This window comes from Tiliqua scincoides, chromosome 1 (assembly GCF_035046505.1).
Source record: "Tiliqua scincoides isolate rTilSci1 chromosome 1, rTilSci1.hap2, whole genome shotgun sequence".
Classification (NCBI taxonomy): Eukaryota; Metazoa; Chordata; class Lepidosauria; order Squamata; family Scincidae; genus Tiliqua; species Tiliqua scincoides.
Window position 1 is genome coordinate 88,932,331 of NC_089821.1, and position 17,650 is coordinate 88,949,980.

General features: G+C 44.8%; 1 protein-coding gene across 1 annotated transcript in view; it reads right to left on the reverse strand.

Annotated features, from left to right (window-relative positions):
• Positions 1–17,650, reverse strand: part of LRP1B (LDL receptor related protein 1B) — a 796,682-nt gene that overhangs the window by 82,342 nt on the left and 696,690 nt on the right. The window contains exons 65-69 of the mRNA XM_066621533.1: positions 16,024–16,143; positions 11,649–11,768; positions 9,494–9,610; positions 3,963–4,069; positions 1,616–1,745 (exon numbers count right to left, since the gene is read on the reverse strand). Of these exons, the coding sequence (XP_066477630.1) occupies positions 1,616–1,745; positions 3,963–4,069; positions 9,494–9,610; positions 11,649–11,768; positions 16,024–16,143 (594 nt within the window). The remainder of the gene's footprint in view (positions 1–1,615; positions 1,746–3,962; positions 4,070–9,493; positions 9,611–11,648; positions 11,769–16,023; positions 16,144–17,650) is intronic.

A 17,650-nucleotide genomic window follows, 5' to 3' on the forward strand; every position in this document is an offset into this window, starting at 1 on the left:
TAAATGTCTCAAATGAGGCCCTGCCTAATTTCAGGAAGTGTTTGCTCCAAGAGGCATCTGGTGGGCTACTTTAAGATACTTGGTGGGTCACAGTAGGCCACTGTGAGATATGGGACTAGATGGGCTCTTGGACTTGTCCAGCAGGGCTCTTCTTATAGTAAGGAGAGAGGCTTCCTATCTCCTTCAAAAGCAGCTTAGTTCCAGTGAGGATTTTCTTGGTGCAACTGTTCATTTTAGGAACTTGCCTGAGAGCTAGTATCCAAACAATTTCATCATATAATGATACTGCAAGAGAAAGATTTAGCTTTCCAAAGAACTTTTTGAAAATAGCCCAATCTTCTGGCTATGATTGGTATAATTTGCTATATTTATACCCCACTTATTTCCCAGAAGGGCACTCAAACTTCATAAACTAACAACAATTCCCACTCTACACCTTAAAATTTTTAATTAACAGTTAGCTATAATTAAAGTAAAGCTAATTCCAAATTCCTATAGTACCAGGGCATAGGTAAATTCTTTTGTGGGGAAAAAATCCATCTGAACAATATTGGACAGATGAAAGTGCTTAATTTTATATTTCCTGGTAATAAGACACTGGATGGAAAAACACGTCCGTCTTGCAGAAATGCTTTGCAGTGAACTACTGGGAACTGAGCCTTTGAGTCATCCAGCTATCCTGGATATCACAGTAAAATATAGTGGGCCTGCATCTTGCATGAGGGTTATGTTCCAGGCAGCCCAATCCTACCTAAATTCCTGCAAGGTGATGCAGAGAATTTCTGCTTCGGAAGCCTCCTTGGGTAAGGGAATATTTGTTTCCTTTCCCAAGGTCAAACCCCTGCTGGACCAGTGGGTCAATGTGGACCTGCACCAGCAATATCACTGGTACAAGTCCACATTGACCCATAAAAGTGAATCAGACCCAGGAAGTGGGTTAGAGGGGCTGCCCCCTTCGCAGACCCAATCCACCCTCCTCTTTGCCCCATCTCCTTCCCATTTTACCCATTCTTCACTGCATTCCACTCCGTCCCCACCTCAGCAGCAGGTGTCCACAGTTAGTCGCTGTGTGGACCCAGTCATTCCATGCTTCTGTGTTTGTGACAGCCAGAAACCACATTATGCTAGTGGAACATACTTCACCAGCATAATGTGCACTTAGAACTGGACCATGAGCCAGTACGTAAAGCTAAAATCACATATACTCAAAATTGCCTTGAAAATCCCTGACAACCAGAAAATGACTATCTCTTTAAAAATGTCAAGACACAGGCAACAACTCAGAGTGAACAGCAGCTTCATGCGCCAATCTCATGTTCCCTCATGGTCATGTATTTAGTAATTAGAATAGCAGGCAGAATCACCTGCACTACTTAAACTGCTGGGTTTTGGTTTTTCATTGCTGCGTGAAGTTGAATTAAATTCTTAACATCTCCAAGTAGGGCTGGAAAAGGCTCTTATCTGAAACACTGGAGAGCTATTGCCACTCAGTGTAATAATACTGAGTGAGACAGACCAATGATCTGGTTCAGTAGAAGGCAAGGTTCATATGTTGGCACATTTCTTCTTTTATCTTTTGCTGTGGATGTCTTTTTTCCCATTGCTAATGTTGTACCTGGTTCACAATTTTTCTCATCCTCTCCAAGTATGCAGTCGTCATGTCCATCACATTTCCACTTTGCTGCTATGCACTGCCCATTGGAGCACTGGAACTGGTCTTTTAGGCAACCAGAATCACAGTATCTCTGTCATAAGTAAAATCATGCAATTAATTGAACTCATATGAAAGATAATATGAACAAGGGTGTGATTGGGGAAAACAATGTCTTCTTCGGAAGATAAACAGCATTTTGTAGTACTGTATTCTAATAACATAGCACCAATCTGTTTCAATTCTATTCTAATGCCCATTGGCCCATAGCATGCAGTACTGCTGACAGAATGTAGTAGTTGTTGGCAACCTTCAGTCTCAAAAGACTACGGTATCGTACTCTGAATGGTGGTTCTGGAACAGCGTCTAGTATGGCTGAAAAGGCCGATTTGGGAGTGACAATCCCTTCCACACTGGGAGCAGGTGCAGTCTGTCCCTGGTCTGTCTCCCTGGCTAGGGGCCTTCCTTCTTTGCCTCTTTGCCTCAGTCTGTTGGCCAAGTTTGGGAAAGGCCATGCTGCACTGCCTGCCTCCAAGCGGGCCGCTCAGAGGCCAGGGTTTCCACCTGTTGAGGTCCACTCCTAAGGCCTTCAGATATGCTGCATGCTATGGGGGGGGGTGACCTAGGAAGGGTAAGTAAAAATCTGTTTTACTTACCTCCTTGTAGGACGCCTACAGCCCAATCCTGAGCTGCCCAGGGTGTGTGGCTTTGGCTGCAGCGAAAACAGCTGCTGCCGCATCCTACACACCTTGAGGTGCCGTGGGCGGCGTCTCAGGAGAAAGGGACTTTGTCCCCTTCTCCTGGGTAAGGGAAGTAGCCCCGCAACGGGTAAGGTAAAGGCGTTTGTGTGGGGCGCCAAAACCTACATGAACAGACAGAATCCAGTGGTGAGGAGCTCCACTGGACCCGCCTCTCTACCTCCCTGCTCCCTCCTCCCCGGAATGCCTCCCACCCACCCTCTCCCCGCCCCATGCCTCCCCATCACATCTCCTCCCCGCCCTCTCTCCTTCCAATGCCTGCCTCCCCGGAATGCCTTCTCCTTGCCTCTCTCCCACCCCTGGTTTCCTCTCTGTGGCTCACCAGTCTGTGAGACCGCCAAGCGGCAGAGGCTGGGGGCCCGCCTGGCGTTACCCAGTGCCAGTGAGCACTGGGCTAGCATGGGTAGTAGCCCAGCGGTAAGCCTCACAAACATGCCTTACAACATGTTTGCAACAGTGCCACCAGTGGAAAGCCAGAGCACTGAGGTCAGGATTGAGTTCCTAGCCTCCAATGGGTCTCTTTGAACCTATTCTAGTTTTTTTGTTGGCATAAGTCTTACGGGACTCCTGGGGTCAGGTCCAGGCCGGGAAGTGGGGGAATATGATCTTGGCATCTCCCTCCTGACCCAAGCCTGGCCTGCTCCCTGCCCAGAACTGCCCATGATCTCCTCCAAACTTCCCTGCTGTCAACTTCTCTGCAGCAGAGGAGGATGGAGGAGGTTCAGCAGACCGCTGTAGCTCACATGTGATGTCTCTGGCCGTTTATGCTAGTGACCAGTGGCCCACCGAGCAGTGGGGTGGCTGCTGTACCACTGGCTCAGAACTTACAGAGCTAGATCACAAGATTTGCCACAGTAAGCCCATCCCACAAGATTTGGGATGTTAGACTTCTATTTCCCAGATCTTGTAAATGCTAAATTTGTTTAAATGCTAGAATTTTAGCAATTGCAAAATTGAAATAAGTAAGCAGATACTTATTACAAACCAAAACTTACTGAAATTTCCTTTTTCTTGGAATTTCAATAGATAGGTTATCTGACCCTCTAAATTCACCTTACATTTTGTTTTAGGCAAAAATTGATGGTAATTGTAATTCTGACTTCTGAATCTGGGCTTTTTTTGAGAAATTGACTACTCCTTTTCCATCTACAACAGGTCTCTCCCCTGCCTCTGGGGCTGTTGGACATCCATGCATGGCTTATCATATTTCCATAATACCTGTGCATGAGAATTTCAATATGTATGGACACAAATTAAGGGGTTAATCTCGTACTATATGCAGAAAGTGATCACAAAGTTTGATTTACACATTCTGGATTTTTTTTCATGCAACCTTCTTAGAGTCTTGGGATAGATAGAAGTGGATGTGGCACTGGCTAAATTACTCTCAGCAATCCATTGCTTGGAGACCTTGGAGATTTGTACACCTTCCTTTGGAGAATACACAACTCTTGAGTTGAGCCAGACTGTGCCAGGGAGATGCTAGTACACCCCCCCCCCATATGCCTGTCGGGCTGTAAGTCTGTGAGAAGTGGCCCCATGAAGAAGCTTACCTCATCTGAGCCATCAGCGCAGTCATAATCTCCATCACACCAGAATCTTGCTGATATGCAATCTCCATTTGAGCAGTGAAAATCTTTCTGAGTGCATGTTTGTGGTTCTGAAAGAAGAAGATGGAGTTTAGCCTTCTGTAAAGGAAAAATTATTTAAATTCACTGTTTGATACAAGTTTGATACAAGATGTAAGTTTGAGTAAGAATGGGAAACAGTAAAATGGGAAACAGTCTGTTTTGAACAAGAACGTAAACTCTGTGTAATGTAAATAGACTATAAATATTCTATGTAAATAAGTAGAATGTAAATTCTAGCATAGCAGCTGGGAAAGAAATGAACAATTGGATATGGAGTTGCGCATGAGACTCATTGCAAGCAGGGGCTGTTCAGAGTGTATGCAAGCAAGAACCAGTCGGACAGGAAAATCCTATTCTGATCTTTTCCTTCAGGTGCACTGTTTGCATAGGGATTGAATCTGTCTTTGATTTGTCTTCTTCTATCTTGCACGTCACCCTAGTACAGTGGTTCTCACACATTTAGCACCGGGACCCACTTTTTAGAATGAGAATCTGTTAGGACCCACCAGAAGTGATGTCATGACCGGAAATGACATCATCAAGCAGGAAAATTTTTAACTATCCTAAGCTGAAGCTTACCTACACTTACTCAGGAGTAAGTTCCATTTACTGTCATTGTTAAAAGATTATACATAGTAGGTTGTTAAAAGTACAGGTCTGTAACATTTTCCCAAATGCAGTCACATACCATGGTAGCATCAAGTCTAATATATTAAAAATAAAATACTGAAATGAATGGGGACCTACCTGAAATTGGCTTGCGACCTATCTAGCGGGTCCCTGCCCACAGTTTGAGAAACACTGCCCTAGTATATTTCCTTAGGAAACACTATTGCTATTTTCCACTGATTTTTCTACTTCCTTCAATTAAATATTTTTTATATGACTTTTGCTACTTTGGTACTCACTCATTACAAAATAATGTTTACTTTAAAACTATATCCAGCTTTTCTGCAGTTTGTGGCACAAAGCAGGTTACAATTCATTAATATCAGAAAAACCAAACATAACACAATAAAAATATAACAAAATGGCATAGCAGCAATAACCCAACATATGATAAAGTAATATACAAAAATACAGTGACCCTCACCCCAACTCAAATGTCTTATGGAAGACCCAAGTTTGTTAAGAGTGTGTTAAGAGTATGTATCTACACACAGACACACACGTATGTAAGACGTGTTGTTAGCTACACAGAGTTCTGTAGCACGTTGATGTACAAATTTATTTTGATATATAGTTTTGTGGGCTGGAGTTATCATAAAACCTATCTGATAAAGTAGATCTAGTGTACAAAAGCAAATACTACATTACATAGCTAATGTGTTCAATATAATTTCTGTGACACTAGAAATGTCTTTATAAATGGTTACCACACAAGATTCCATTTTATATGTAGTTGATTTGATTTTGAGTTTCACTGAGTATCATTACATAACATAAGAACATAAGAACAGCCCCACTGGATCAGGCCATAGGCCCATCTAGTCCAGCTTCCTGTATCTCACAGCGGCCCACCAAATGCCCCAGGGAGCACACCAGATAACAAGAGACCTCGTCCTGGTGCTCTCCCCTACATCTGGCATTCTGACTTAACCCATTCCTAAAATCAGGAGGTTGCGCATACACATCATGGCTTGTACCCCATAATGGATTTTTCCTCCAGAAACTTGTCCAATCCCCTTTTAAAGGCGTCTAGGCTAGACGCCAGCACCACATCCTGTGGCAAGGAGTTCCACAGACTGACCACGCGCTGAGTAAAGAAATATTTTCTTTTGTCTGTCCTAACCCGCCCAACACTCAATTTTAGTGGATGTCCCCTGGTTCTGGTATTATGTGAGAGTGTAAAGAGCATCTCCCTATCCACTCTGTCCATCCCCTGCATAATTTTGTATGTCTCAATCATGTCCCCCCTCAAGCGTCTCTTTTCTAGGCTGAAGAGGCCCAAACGCCGTAGCCTTTCCTCATAAGGAAGGTGCCCCAGCCCCGTAATCAGCTTAGTCGCTCTCTTTTGCACCTTTTCCATTTCCACTATGTCTTTTTTGAGATGCGGCGACCAGAACTGGACACAATACTCCAGGTGTGGCCTTACCATCGATTTGTACAACGGCATTATAATATTAGCCGTTTTGTTCTCAATACCCTTCCTAATGATCCCAAGCATAGAATTGGCCTTCTTCACTGCCGCCGCACATTGGGTCGACACTTTCATCGACCTGTCCACCACCACCCCAAGATCTCTCTCCTGATCTGTCACAGACAGCTCAGAACCCATCAGCCTATATCTAAAGTTTTGATTTTTTGCCCCAATGTGCATGACTTTACACTTACTGACATTGAAGCGCATCTGCCATTTTGCTGCCCATTCTGCCAGTCTGGAGAGATCCTTCTGGAGCTCCTCACAATCACTTCTGGTCTTTACCACTCGGAAAAGTTTGGTGTCGTCTGCAAACTTAGCCACTTCACTGCTCAACCCTGTCTCCAGGTCATTTATGAAGAGGTTGAAAAGCACCGGTCCCAGGACAGATCCTTGGGGCACACCGCTTTTCACCTCTCTCCATTGTGAAAATTGCCCATTGACACCCACTCTCTGCTTCCTGGCCTCCAACCAGTTCTCAATCCACGAGAGGACCTGTCCTCTAATTCCCTGACTGTGGAGTTTTTTCAGTAGCCTTTGGTGAGGGACCGTGTCAAATGCCTTCTGAAAGTCCAGATATATAATGTCCACGGGTTCTCCCGCATCCACATGCCTGTTGACCTTTTCAAAGAATTCTATAAGGTTCGTGAGGCAAGACTTACCCTTACAGAAGCCATGCTGACTCTCCCTCAGCAAGGCCTGTTCATCTATGTGTTTTGAGATCCTATCTTTGATGAGGCATTCCACCATCTTACCCGGTATGGATGTTAGGCTGACCGGCCTATAGTTTCCCGGGTCCCCCCTCTTTCCCTTTTTAAAAATAGGCGTGACATTTGCTATCCTCCAATCTTCTGGTACTGTGGCTGTTTTGAGGGACAAGTTGCATACCTTAGTCAAGAGATCTGCAACTTCATTCTTCAATTCCTTAATAACCCTTGGGTGTATGCCATCAGGGCCCGGTGACTTATTGATCTTTAATTTATCAATGAGGTCTGAAACATCTTCTCTTTTAACCTCTATCTGACTTAACTCCTCGGTTAGGAGGGGCCGTTCGGGCAGCGGTATCTGCCCGAGGTCTTCTGCCGTGAAGACAGATGCAAAGAACTCGTTTAATTTCTCTGCCATCTCTAAGTCTCCTTTTATCTCCCCTTTCCCTCCCTCACCATCCAGAGGGCCAACCGCTTCTCTGGCGGGTTTCCTGCTTCTAACATATTTGAAGAAGCTTTTATTATTCCCCTTAATGTTGCTGGCCATGCGTTCCTCATAGTCTCGCTTGGCCTCCCCTATCACCTTCTTACATTTCTTTTGCCACAGTTTATGTTCCTTTTTATTCTCTTCATTAGGGCAAGACTTCCATTTACGGAAGGAAGCTTCCTTGCCCTTCACAGCCTCTCTAACTTGGCTGGTTAGCCATGCGGGCACTCTCCTGGATTTAGTGGAACCCTTCTTTCTTTGCGGTATACACCTCTGCTGGGCCTCTATTACTGTTGTTTTAAGCAGCCTCCATGCACTCTGGAGAGACTGGACTCTTTTTACCCTCCCTTTCAACCTCCTTCTAACCAGCCTCCTCATTTGAGGGAAGTCCGCCCGTCGGAAGTCAAGGGTTTTTGTTAGAGATTTGCCTGGTATTCTTCCCCCAACGTGCACGTCAAAACGGATCGCAGCATGATCACTGTTCCCCAATGGCTCAGTAACGTTTACATCTCTAACCAGGTCCTGCATACCGCACAAAATTAAATCCAGAGTCACCTGTCCTCTGGTGGGCTCCTTGACTAGCTGATCTAAGCCACAGTCATTTAGCACGTCAAGAAATCCGGTTTCCTTATCGTGACCAGAACACAAATTGACCCAGTCAATATGAGGATAATTGAAGTCCCCCATGATTACAACCCTGTCCTTCCTTGTCACCTCCCTGATCTGTTTCCTCATTTCAAGGTCCACATCAGATTTCTGGTCTGGAGGACGATAGCACACCCCCAGTATTACATCGCTGCACAAGCCTGGTAATTTAACCCACAGAGATTCTACGGTGGAGTCGGACCCACCTTCAATCTCTACTTTGCTGGATTCTATCCCTTCCTTAACATAAAGGGCCACCCCACCTCCAACACGCCCCTGCCTGTCCCTCCTGTAGAGTTTATAGCCCGGGATTGCGGTATCCCACTGATTCTCCGCATTCCACCAGGTTTCCGTTATGCCCACTATGTCAATATTTTCCCTTGTCACCAGACATTCCAGTTCTCCCACCTTTGCTCGTAGACTTCGGGCATTCGCATAAAAGCATTTATACACGGAATGCCCCAGGATGGGCTGCTTATTCGCTCCTTTGTCCCCGCATCCTCTCATTGTGCCAAACCGTTTATCACATCCCATCATCCTACCTTTCCCAATTTCTTCTCCTACCCTGCCTTTGTCTTGTTGTTCTCTAACCTCCCCATCCTCATCCCATAGGGATGAGGAGTCCCGAACCGGATGCCCCTCGGCTCCTGTCGGCCTTCCCCCAGGGATCAGTTTAAAAGCTGCTCTGCCACCTTTTTAATGTTATGCGCCAGCAGTCTGGTTCCATTCTGGTTCAAATGGAGCCCGTCCCTCTTGTACAGGCCCCGCTTGTCCCAAAACGTTCCCCAGTGCCTAACGAATCTAAACCCCTCCTCCCTACACCACCGTCTCATCCACGCATTGAGACCCCTGATCTCCGCCTGCCTAGCTGGCCCTGCGCGTGGAACAGGTAGCACTTCAGAGAACGCTACCTTTGAGGTCCTGGCTTTCAGCTTCCTGCCTAAAAGCCTAAATTTGGCCTCCAGGACCTCCCAGCTACACTTGCCCACGTCGTTGGTGCCGACATGCACCACAGCCGCTACCTCTCCCCCAGCACTGTCTACTAGCCTGTCTAGACGAGAAGTGATGTCCGCAACCTTCGCACCAGGCAGGCAAGTCACCATGCGGTCCTCACATCCGTCGCAAACCCCCCTCTCTATGTTTCTAATAATCGAATCCCCCACTACAAGAAGCCCCCGACCCCCCTCCCACCGAGGAGTATCCCGAGTGCGCTCGGATACGGGCCCATCCCCTGGAGAAGGGATCCCCCCTAGGGGATTGTTTCCCTCCTCTCCAGGATGACGTCCTCCAGTCCCGAGACTTCCCACCCGGGCAGCCGAGTATCATTCAGTATCACTGAGTATATGATCCAAGTTCTCTCAAGATGGGAGACAGAAAAATATTTTCAAAAACACAAGGGTATGACTGTAAGCATTTTTGGTTATAGAATGGTGTATAATGCTAATCACAGGATACAAAGCCAGGAGTTTCTTACTGCAGTTTTCCTCATCGGAATTATCACCACAATCATTTTGGCTGTCACACCTCCAATGATCTGGAATGCAATTGCTGTTCTTGCACTGGTATTCATGAGGTCCACAAGTTTTCTTATCTGTAACAAAAATGAGCACTACTTGTATTATATTTAGAGCAGTTTAGTATTGTAAAAAGCTTCTATATACATTACCAACTACTGCATTAAACACATTTCACTATCAAACACACTTAGGGCCCAATCCTATTGAACAACTACACTGCCATAACATGCATTCTGGCAACACAGTGTGCATTGTAAAACAATGAGTGGTAGCAGCCAGGCAACAGTGGAAAACACTGGTAAGGCAGCGGTGAGAGTGGGAAGACATGGGGCATTCTTGGGTGAGAAAGGGTATTGGAATTGGGGCAGGGAGGAGGGAGGAGGCAGTGGCTCCAACAACAATGATGCACACCAGATGTTATCCTTTCTTTTTAAAACCTCCCCATCCCTTTTCTCTCCTTCGATATGTGGTATATGTCTGAAGAGCCCCATTGGTAATCAGGCAGCCTACTACAAGGTAAGCGCAAAATGTTTTCACTTGCAAGTTGTCTGATCCCCCCCCCCCCATTAAGATGCAGCGCATGGCTTTCTGGCATGGCTGCACTGGCGCCGGGGGACAGGATTAGGCTATCAATGATCTGCCATCTCCCTAATATCATTCAGAATGTGTTGTGTAATCTAGTCTGGATCTAAAAGTCTGGTGTGGTATCCAAGAAAATGCAGTAAAACCTAACATGGCCTAGAGATGTCCTCAGTTTACATTAGGTCTTGGATTTTAAGCATGGAACTCTCAAATCCATCAAAGATTTAACAACATAAAAAGAAAACAATATGCTTGAGTTTTACACAAGCAAGATGGAGATATGAAATTTAAAAAAATTCTGTCATTAGATAATATGTTATATTACAAATGATGCGACTGTAATCAATAAGCTGCTAATGGCAAAAAGGATACCAATAGAAGATAATGGCAAGGGAATTGAACAAGTTTCTGGAGGAAAAGTTCATTATGGGTAACAAGTCATAGTAGGTATATGCAAGCTCTTGGTTTTAGAGGCAGGCTGCCTCTGATTGCCAGATGCAGGAGTGGGCACCAGGACGCAGGTTGTGTCTGTTGTCTTGTGTGCTCCCTGAAGCATTTCCTGGGCCACTGTGAGATACAGGAAGCTGGACTAGATGGGCCCTTGGCCTGATCCAGTGGGGCTCTTCTTATGAATTTGATCCTAATGTTGCCTGCCTTATGAAGGGGAGCACCCCTTGCCAGGTTGCATCACATACATGTTATGTGGGGTGGGAAGAGGCTGGGCAGCAACTGGCCAGGAGAATGTGGGGAAGGTTCCCTAAGGGTTGCTGGGCAGCGCCACAACTTTCCCGCACCCTTCTTGACTTCACAAGTGATACTCAAACCACCCACCCTTTTGATAGAGTCTGAGATTAGACAGTCACCTTTTGAGGCCAAGTAGAAATTTTTGTTTTAGCTCCAGATCGGAATGGGAATTGAGTTTTTTTACTCACACACTCACACTGAGCCCATGTGAAGCATGCACTAATTATGCCATGTCTGGCAGGGTAGTGTGGGAGAGAGAAGAGGATTAGGGATCCAGTGTCTGCCTTTAGGCAAGCAAGGTTCAGGGGGAATAACCAGAAGCAGTTTCCAGTGGTTGCCCAGCCTGTGGATGCAGACTGGTAAACCCTGAGGCTTGAATTGGGATGCCTGCCTGAGAGGTTTCCCGGCTTGGGGTAGGCAGAGCAGTTCAGCTTCCTTGACCCTCTTTCATAACAATTGGCAATGGTGAAGCTAGATGAGCTGCAAGGTGATCCTAGACTCAGAGCCAGGGTGCTTTCCCCAAAGGAGAGCTTTTGACAGGATAGTCTTCTCCAAGTTAGGTACCTGCACTGAGTGTGAAGTGAATGTTCTAACTGCACTTGCTGCATTTACCAATTGCTGTTTGATTATTAATTAATAAACATGGCCCTAATTTCTACCAAATTTCTGTGTCAGTTATGTGTGTTGGGGGAGGGGGTACGTGGGCAACAGAATCTGAATTTATTATCACTAATTACAGTCAAAAAACATTCTCCATGAAATTCTTTATATTCCATTTATACTCACCACAGTTTGCCTCATCAGACCCATCAGCACAGTCTGGATCTTCATCACACACCCACAGTTTAGAAATGCAATGTTTGGTGGTTTTACACTGGAAATGGTCAGGGGAACAGCTGTTTTCCGCTTTAAAGAAAATGAGCTATTTTAAGTTCAGTGGCTTTTTCTTAACATTCAGAACTGCTAGTTAAGTAAATCACAGCTATTTTAAACAAGATTTCTCTTGATCCTGCAAAAAATCTCTTTTTCATATGCTTTGGTTATTCCCACTTCTGATGTTATCAAAATGACATCATTCAAAATAATTTCTAAAAAAAGAATATTCAAACATGCTTCACTGACAACAAATAATGCAATTTAAGATTTCATCCACATATTCAAAATATTACCTATAGATTTTAAAACAAAACTCTCTTCTGTTACCGCCTAATCCTATTCAGGCCTCATGCTGCTGAAACAAGTGTTCTAGTAACATAAGGCACTTTCTGGCTGTCGCAAAATGTGACAAGCCGACGCACACAGCCTGGTTGCTGCCCCATGTGGTGAGTGGTTGGCTCCATGTGCCAGTGAGAGGAGGTTGTCTGCTGCTGCCATCAAGCCAGAGCAGCGAGTGGGAGGGAGGTGGGGGTGGGCAAAACAGGGTGGGGAAGGTGAGGATCAGGGTGGCAATGGGGGCGGAGAGAAGGGAGAGTTGAGACTGGGAAGGGGGCAGTATCAGCCAGACCTGCGCACGCTGAAATCCTAACTCCCTTCCCAGTCTTGATCGCCCGACTCAGGCAGACTTGCACTAGTGATATAGCTGGTGCAGATCCATATAGACCAGGTGGGCTGACAAGGGCTTAGTCCAGGGGTGTCCAAATTTTCTGGCAGGAGGGCCACATCATCTCTCTCACACTGTGTTGGGGACCAGGGAAAAAAATTAATTTACATTTCAAATTTGAATATATTTACATAAATGAATACATTAGAGATGGAACTTATATGAATGAATGAAGGTCTTGCAATAGCTCGTGGCCTATAAAAGGCCTTGCATAAAGCAAGGCCAGCCTTTCCTTTGCTGCCACTGCTGCATCACAGACATGAAACAGCAAGCAGTGGAGGGAGCCCCTTGTCCCACAGTTCACATGAGAGATCGAACAGTTGGCCATCACACTGAGAGCTGTTGTGTCAGGCCAGTGTGGGCTCCAGCAAGTCTCCAGAGGGCCAGAGCTCATTGGAGACTGGGGGCTCTCAGGGGGCCAGAATGGGAGTCTTCAAAGGCCACAAGTGGCCCCAGGGCCAGGGTTTGGGTACCCCGAGCTTAGTCCAAGGCAAGGGAACAAATGTTCTCTTACCCCACGGAGGCCTTCAGAGGCTGAAACTCCCCCATGAGAAGCATTGGGCACCACATTGGTGCAGATGCATTTCCTCATAAGGAGCTGTATTGGATTGGGCTGTTAGTGATTTTTTTCTTTCCAGGTAACTTCTGAAACCCGAGCTGAACTAAATTCTGTTTCAACATATATACTGCACCTCTATGATTATTTATTACGTTTATATGTTTATATGTTATCTTTCTGCCTAGAAGGACTGTTGAAGCAGTATAATGAAGTGGTTTTTTTTTAACCTATAATTATGTACAGGTTAGCATGGTTGCTAGAGCTATCCTTTACAAATTTATTGAGTTCTCTTTTAAAAACAATTGAAGCAAACAGCCATGACCACTGCTTGTAGCAATGAATTATCATTTTTTATGGAGCAATGCTTCCTTTTGCCTAGCCTAAATTTGCTACCAATATATTTCATTGACGAGTCCAAGTTCCAGACTTTTCAGAGGTATCTTTTTATCCACTCACTCATTATTAATCATAATTTTATAAATATCTGTCAACCTCCTAGTTGTCCTTTCCCCCCTTTTTACTAAACCAAAAATCTTATCCTCTTACAAACTTTCTTCAAACAAAAAAATGTTCTCCTTATTTTAGTTGCCCTTTCCTGCACCTTCTCTAGATGATAACCTTATTGAGTTGGAGTAATCAGATGAGCATATGGTATTCTAACTGTAACGAGATGAATATCACGGCATTAGAATAATTGCTTTTTTATTTTCAACTCTTTTCCTAACAGATCCTGAATTTGCTTTGATCATAGCACACTGAAAGAGTATTTTACTCAACTTTTTGCTATGACCCAGCTTTTCTTATTGTGTGGTGGTGGTGGTGGTCCCAGGTCCCCCAGGCATCCCCCAGGTCCCAGATGGTGGTGCTGGGGGATGCCTGTTCGACACCCTGGCCCTTGAGATGCGGGGTGCCACAGGGCTCAATTCTGTCCCCCATGCTATTTAACATCTACATGAAACCACTGGGAGAGGTCATCCGGGGGTTTGGAGTGGGGTGCCATCAATATGCTGATGACACCCAGCTCTATCTCTCCTTTCTTCCAGACTCCAGGGTGGCGGTTGAGGACCTGGAGCGCTGTCTGGAGGCAGTGAGGATCTGGATGGGGGCTAACAAGCTGAAATTAAATCCGGATAAGACAGAGGCTCCCCTGGTTCGGAAATCCTCGATGCAGGTGCTGGACTATCGGCTTGCGCTGAATGGGGTTGCACTCCCTCTGAAGGAGCAGGTCCGCAGCTTGGGGGTCCACCTGGACTTGCAGCTGCTCCTGGATTCCCAGGTGGCGGCTGTGGCAAGGGGGGCCTTCGCTCAGCTTCGGCTGGTGCGCCAGCTGCGGCCGTACTTGGATCGTGCAGACCTGGCCACGGTGATCCATGCCTCGGTGACATCGAGATTAGATTACTGTAACGCGCTCTATGTGGGGCTGCCCTTGAAGACGGTTCAGAAACTGCAACTAGTGCAGAATGCGGCGGCCCGTGTGGTTACTGGAGGTAGGCGGTTCGACTCTGTCAGTCCGCTTCTCCAGCGGCTGCACTGGCTGCCCATTCGTTTCCGGGCCCAATTCAAGGTGCTGGTATTGACCTTTAAAGCCCTATACTGCTCTGGACCAGGGTATCTTAGAGATCGCCTGCTCCCGTACAATCCGGCTCGCCCTCTCAGGTCATCAGAGAAGGCCTTTTTACAAGTGCCGCCGCCTAGGGAGGTACATGGGGCGGCTGCAAGAAATAGGGCCTTCTCAGTAGTGGCACCAGCGCTATGGAACTCCCTTCCCCTTGACTTAAGAATGGCTCCCTCTCTTGAGACCTTTCGACAAGGCCTGAAGACCCTTCTGTTTAAACAGGCCTTCTGAGTTCTTGGCCTTTTAACATCTTTTAACATCTTTTAATATTTTTTACAGGCCTGATTCTTTTATGACTTGCTGCTGCTCTATGCTCTTTTTACCTATTTTTTTTACTCTGACTGCTGTTTTTAGTATGTGTTAATATGTTTTTATTTGTTTTTAAATTGTTTTTAATATGTTGTAAGCCGCCTTGAGTCCCTTCGGGGAGAAAGGCGGGGTAAAAATAAAGTTATTATTATTATTATTATTATTATTATTATTATTATTATTATTATTATTATTATTTCCTGAGTAGTCACAGTTTAGACTGTCAGCACATTTGTGCAATTCAATTTTTATTTTTATAATTGGTCATAGTGTGCATTACTTTATACCTTGATTGAGTTTTATTAAACATTGTGTTGCCCATTCAGCTGGTTTAGATAAATCCTTTTGGTGGTTACAGTCTACTTTGGATTATCCTGAACAGTACGTTTGTCTACAACCTGAAACTTACTGCCCAATCCCGTAGACAGGCTTTGCTGCAGAAACTAGTGTTCTGTCAGCAGAACACACTTTAAGGCATCACAAATGTTGTTCGGCTGGAATGTGCTGCCACGTGCTTCTGGGCCACTGCCAGAGACAGTGACCAGTACCCTGAATGTGCAGCAGCTGGGAGGCGCTCCATCAGTTCATGTACATTGGCAGGCGGGGGGGGGCTTTCCTGGCAGGGGAGTGTGTTCCTGGGCAAATGAGGGGGAGGGTGCAAGGGGGTACATCCTGGTACAATATACATCGGCATGCTATCTCCTCTGGACCATCCTGACACACATACCCAATCTCTCCTCATTCTTGAGTCAGCTATATAGCTGATGCAGGTCCGAGGAGACCTATAAGCAATTGAGCAGCTTACATAGCAGTAAGGGATGGGAGATAGGATTGGGTTCTTAATGACCTCCTATTCATCCTCTTCTTCAGAATAATCATTAAAAAACTTTATATCTCAATATATCTTTGAAGGATCCCACTGTTTTCTATCCCAAATTGAGAAAAGCATCCATTTATCCCTAACCCTGTTTTTTGTATTATTAGAAGTTACTGAACCAAAAGAGAACCTGTCTTCTCATAACTTCAAAATTTGGTATGGAGCTATTGGAATTTATATGCATGTAATACAACTACTTACGACAATCTCTTTCATCTTCTTCATCACCGCAGTCATCCTGCCCATTACACCTGAGATTTATTGGAATACATTTCTGATTTTTGGTGCACTTGAACTGACCTGATAAGCAAACATGTGTATCTGGAAAATAACATTAAAACACACCCTTAACGTTATTTAAAATCATTTTTTTTAGTTATAATATTACTACACATTATATAGAGGTTGAGTCTTATTATTCGCAAGGGTTCTGTTCCCAGAATGTGGATGGCAAAAAACGCACTAAAGCAAATCAATTTAAAAAGCAATGTCCTTTTGTTCTGGTGATTTAAAAATAACCTTGCTGACCTTTAGAAATGCACACAGAGGCAATCAGTCTCTCTCCAGGCACTCAGGCTTCACTAGGAGGCAGCAATCCCTCCCTTCACCAGGAGCCACAGTGAGGGAGAAAGAATGGAGGTGATAATCACTGCCATTTAGCCTTCTTTCACATGCTTGGGGGAAGGGAGGAGTGAAGACTGGAGAGAGAATGACTGATGGATTGTCAGCTGGCTGCCCTCTCTCAAATTATTAAATGACTGTTTTCCTTTAATTTAAAAGGTACTTCTCATCAGCATTGAGATAGAAAAATCTGTGGATTCCCCCCCCCCCAATGAAAAATCTGTGGATAATCAGGTTATACCTGTAATCACTTGCATAACTGTCTCTACAACAATAAAAAGCATTTTTTTTAACTGGGATTTTAAATGGATGGATTTTTTCCCCTTCTCTAGGGATCAGCACATTCCTTCTCTTTTGCAGTAGCCATTTATGTTGAGTCAAATCCATGTATAAAAAAATCTGTATATAACAAGATTGGACCTGTATTATTGAATCTTTATTTCCCCCACAATTTCAAGTAAATTATTTACACATAATAGCACCTTCACTTCTTCATATCTTTCTGTTCATCCCTTTTACATATCATTTTTCTCTAATGTGCACTGCTAAAGGCTCAAAGAAAACTTTTGATAGATATCCCTAGTAACTAGTAACAAGGCCAAAAAGTGGCTTTTACATTTATTTCTTCCATCTTAGAACAAACTAACAATCTCCTTTCCTTCACTTGATGTTTGCCCTGAAGTGGATGGTAGTTACAAATCCTCAGACAAGAATACTTTGATGGAATTATCCTCCTTTGAATCTACTGCCACTATCACTAGTAGTTCTGGCTATTTTGGGCAAAGAGCAAGCCCTTCCCAGAAACACCAACCTCCCCCCAACCAGTACAGGAGTGGAGCAGGTGACATCACCCAGGTCAGGAGGAAGAGACTTTTTCTTTCAATACAGTGCTTCTCATGATAGATGGCTGGATGGCAGAATCCTCACAGTGGGCGGAAGGGGGAGCTAAATGGATTTGCCCTCCCCTTTCACCAATGCAACTGGAGGATATTGGCAATCTTGATATTGATAATAGGGCAAACAGCAATATTCCCTGAAGCACTCACTCCCAGACCAAATATAAGAATGGAATAATATCCAGGTCATAAGATCAGAGCTTTTATCAGAGATAATATCCAGGTCATAAGATCAGAGCTTTTCTTGCGGAAGGATCGTAATACCTCAAATAAAGAAGTAGCATGATGGGCCACAAATCTGGCAATGATTT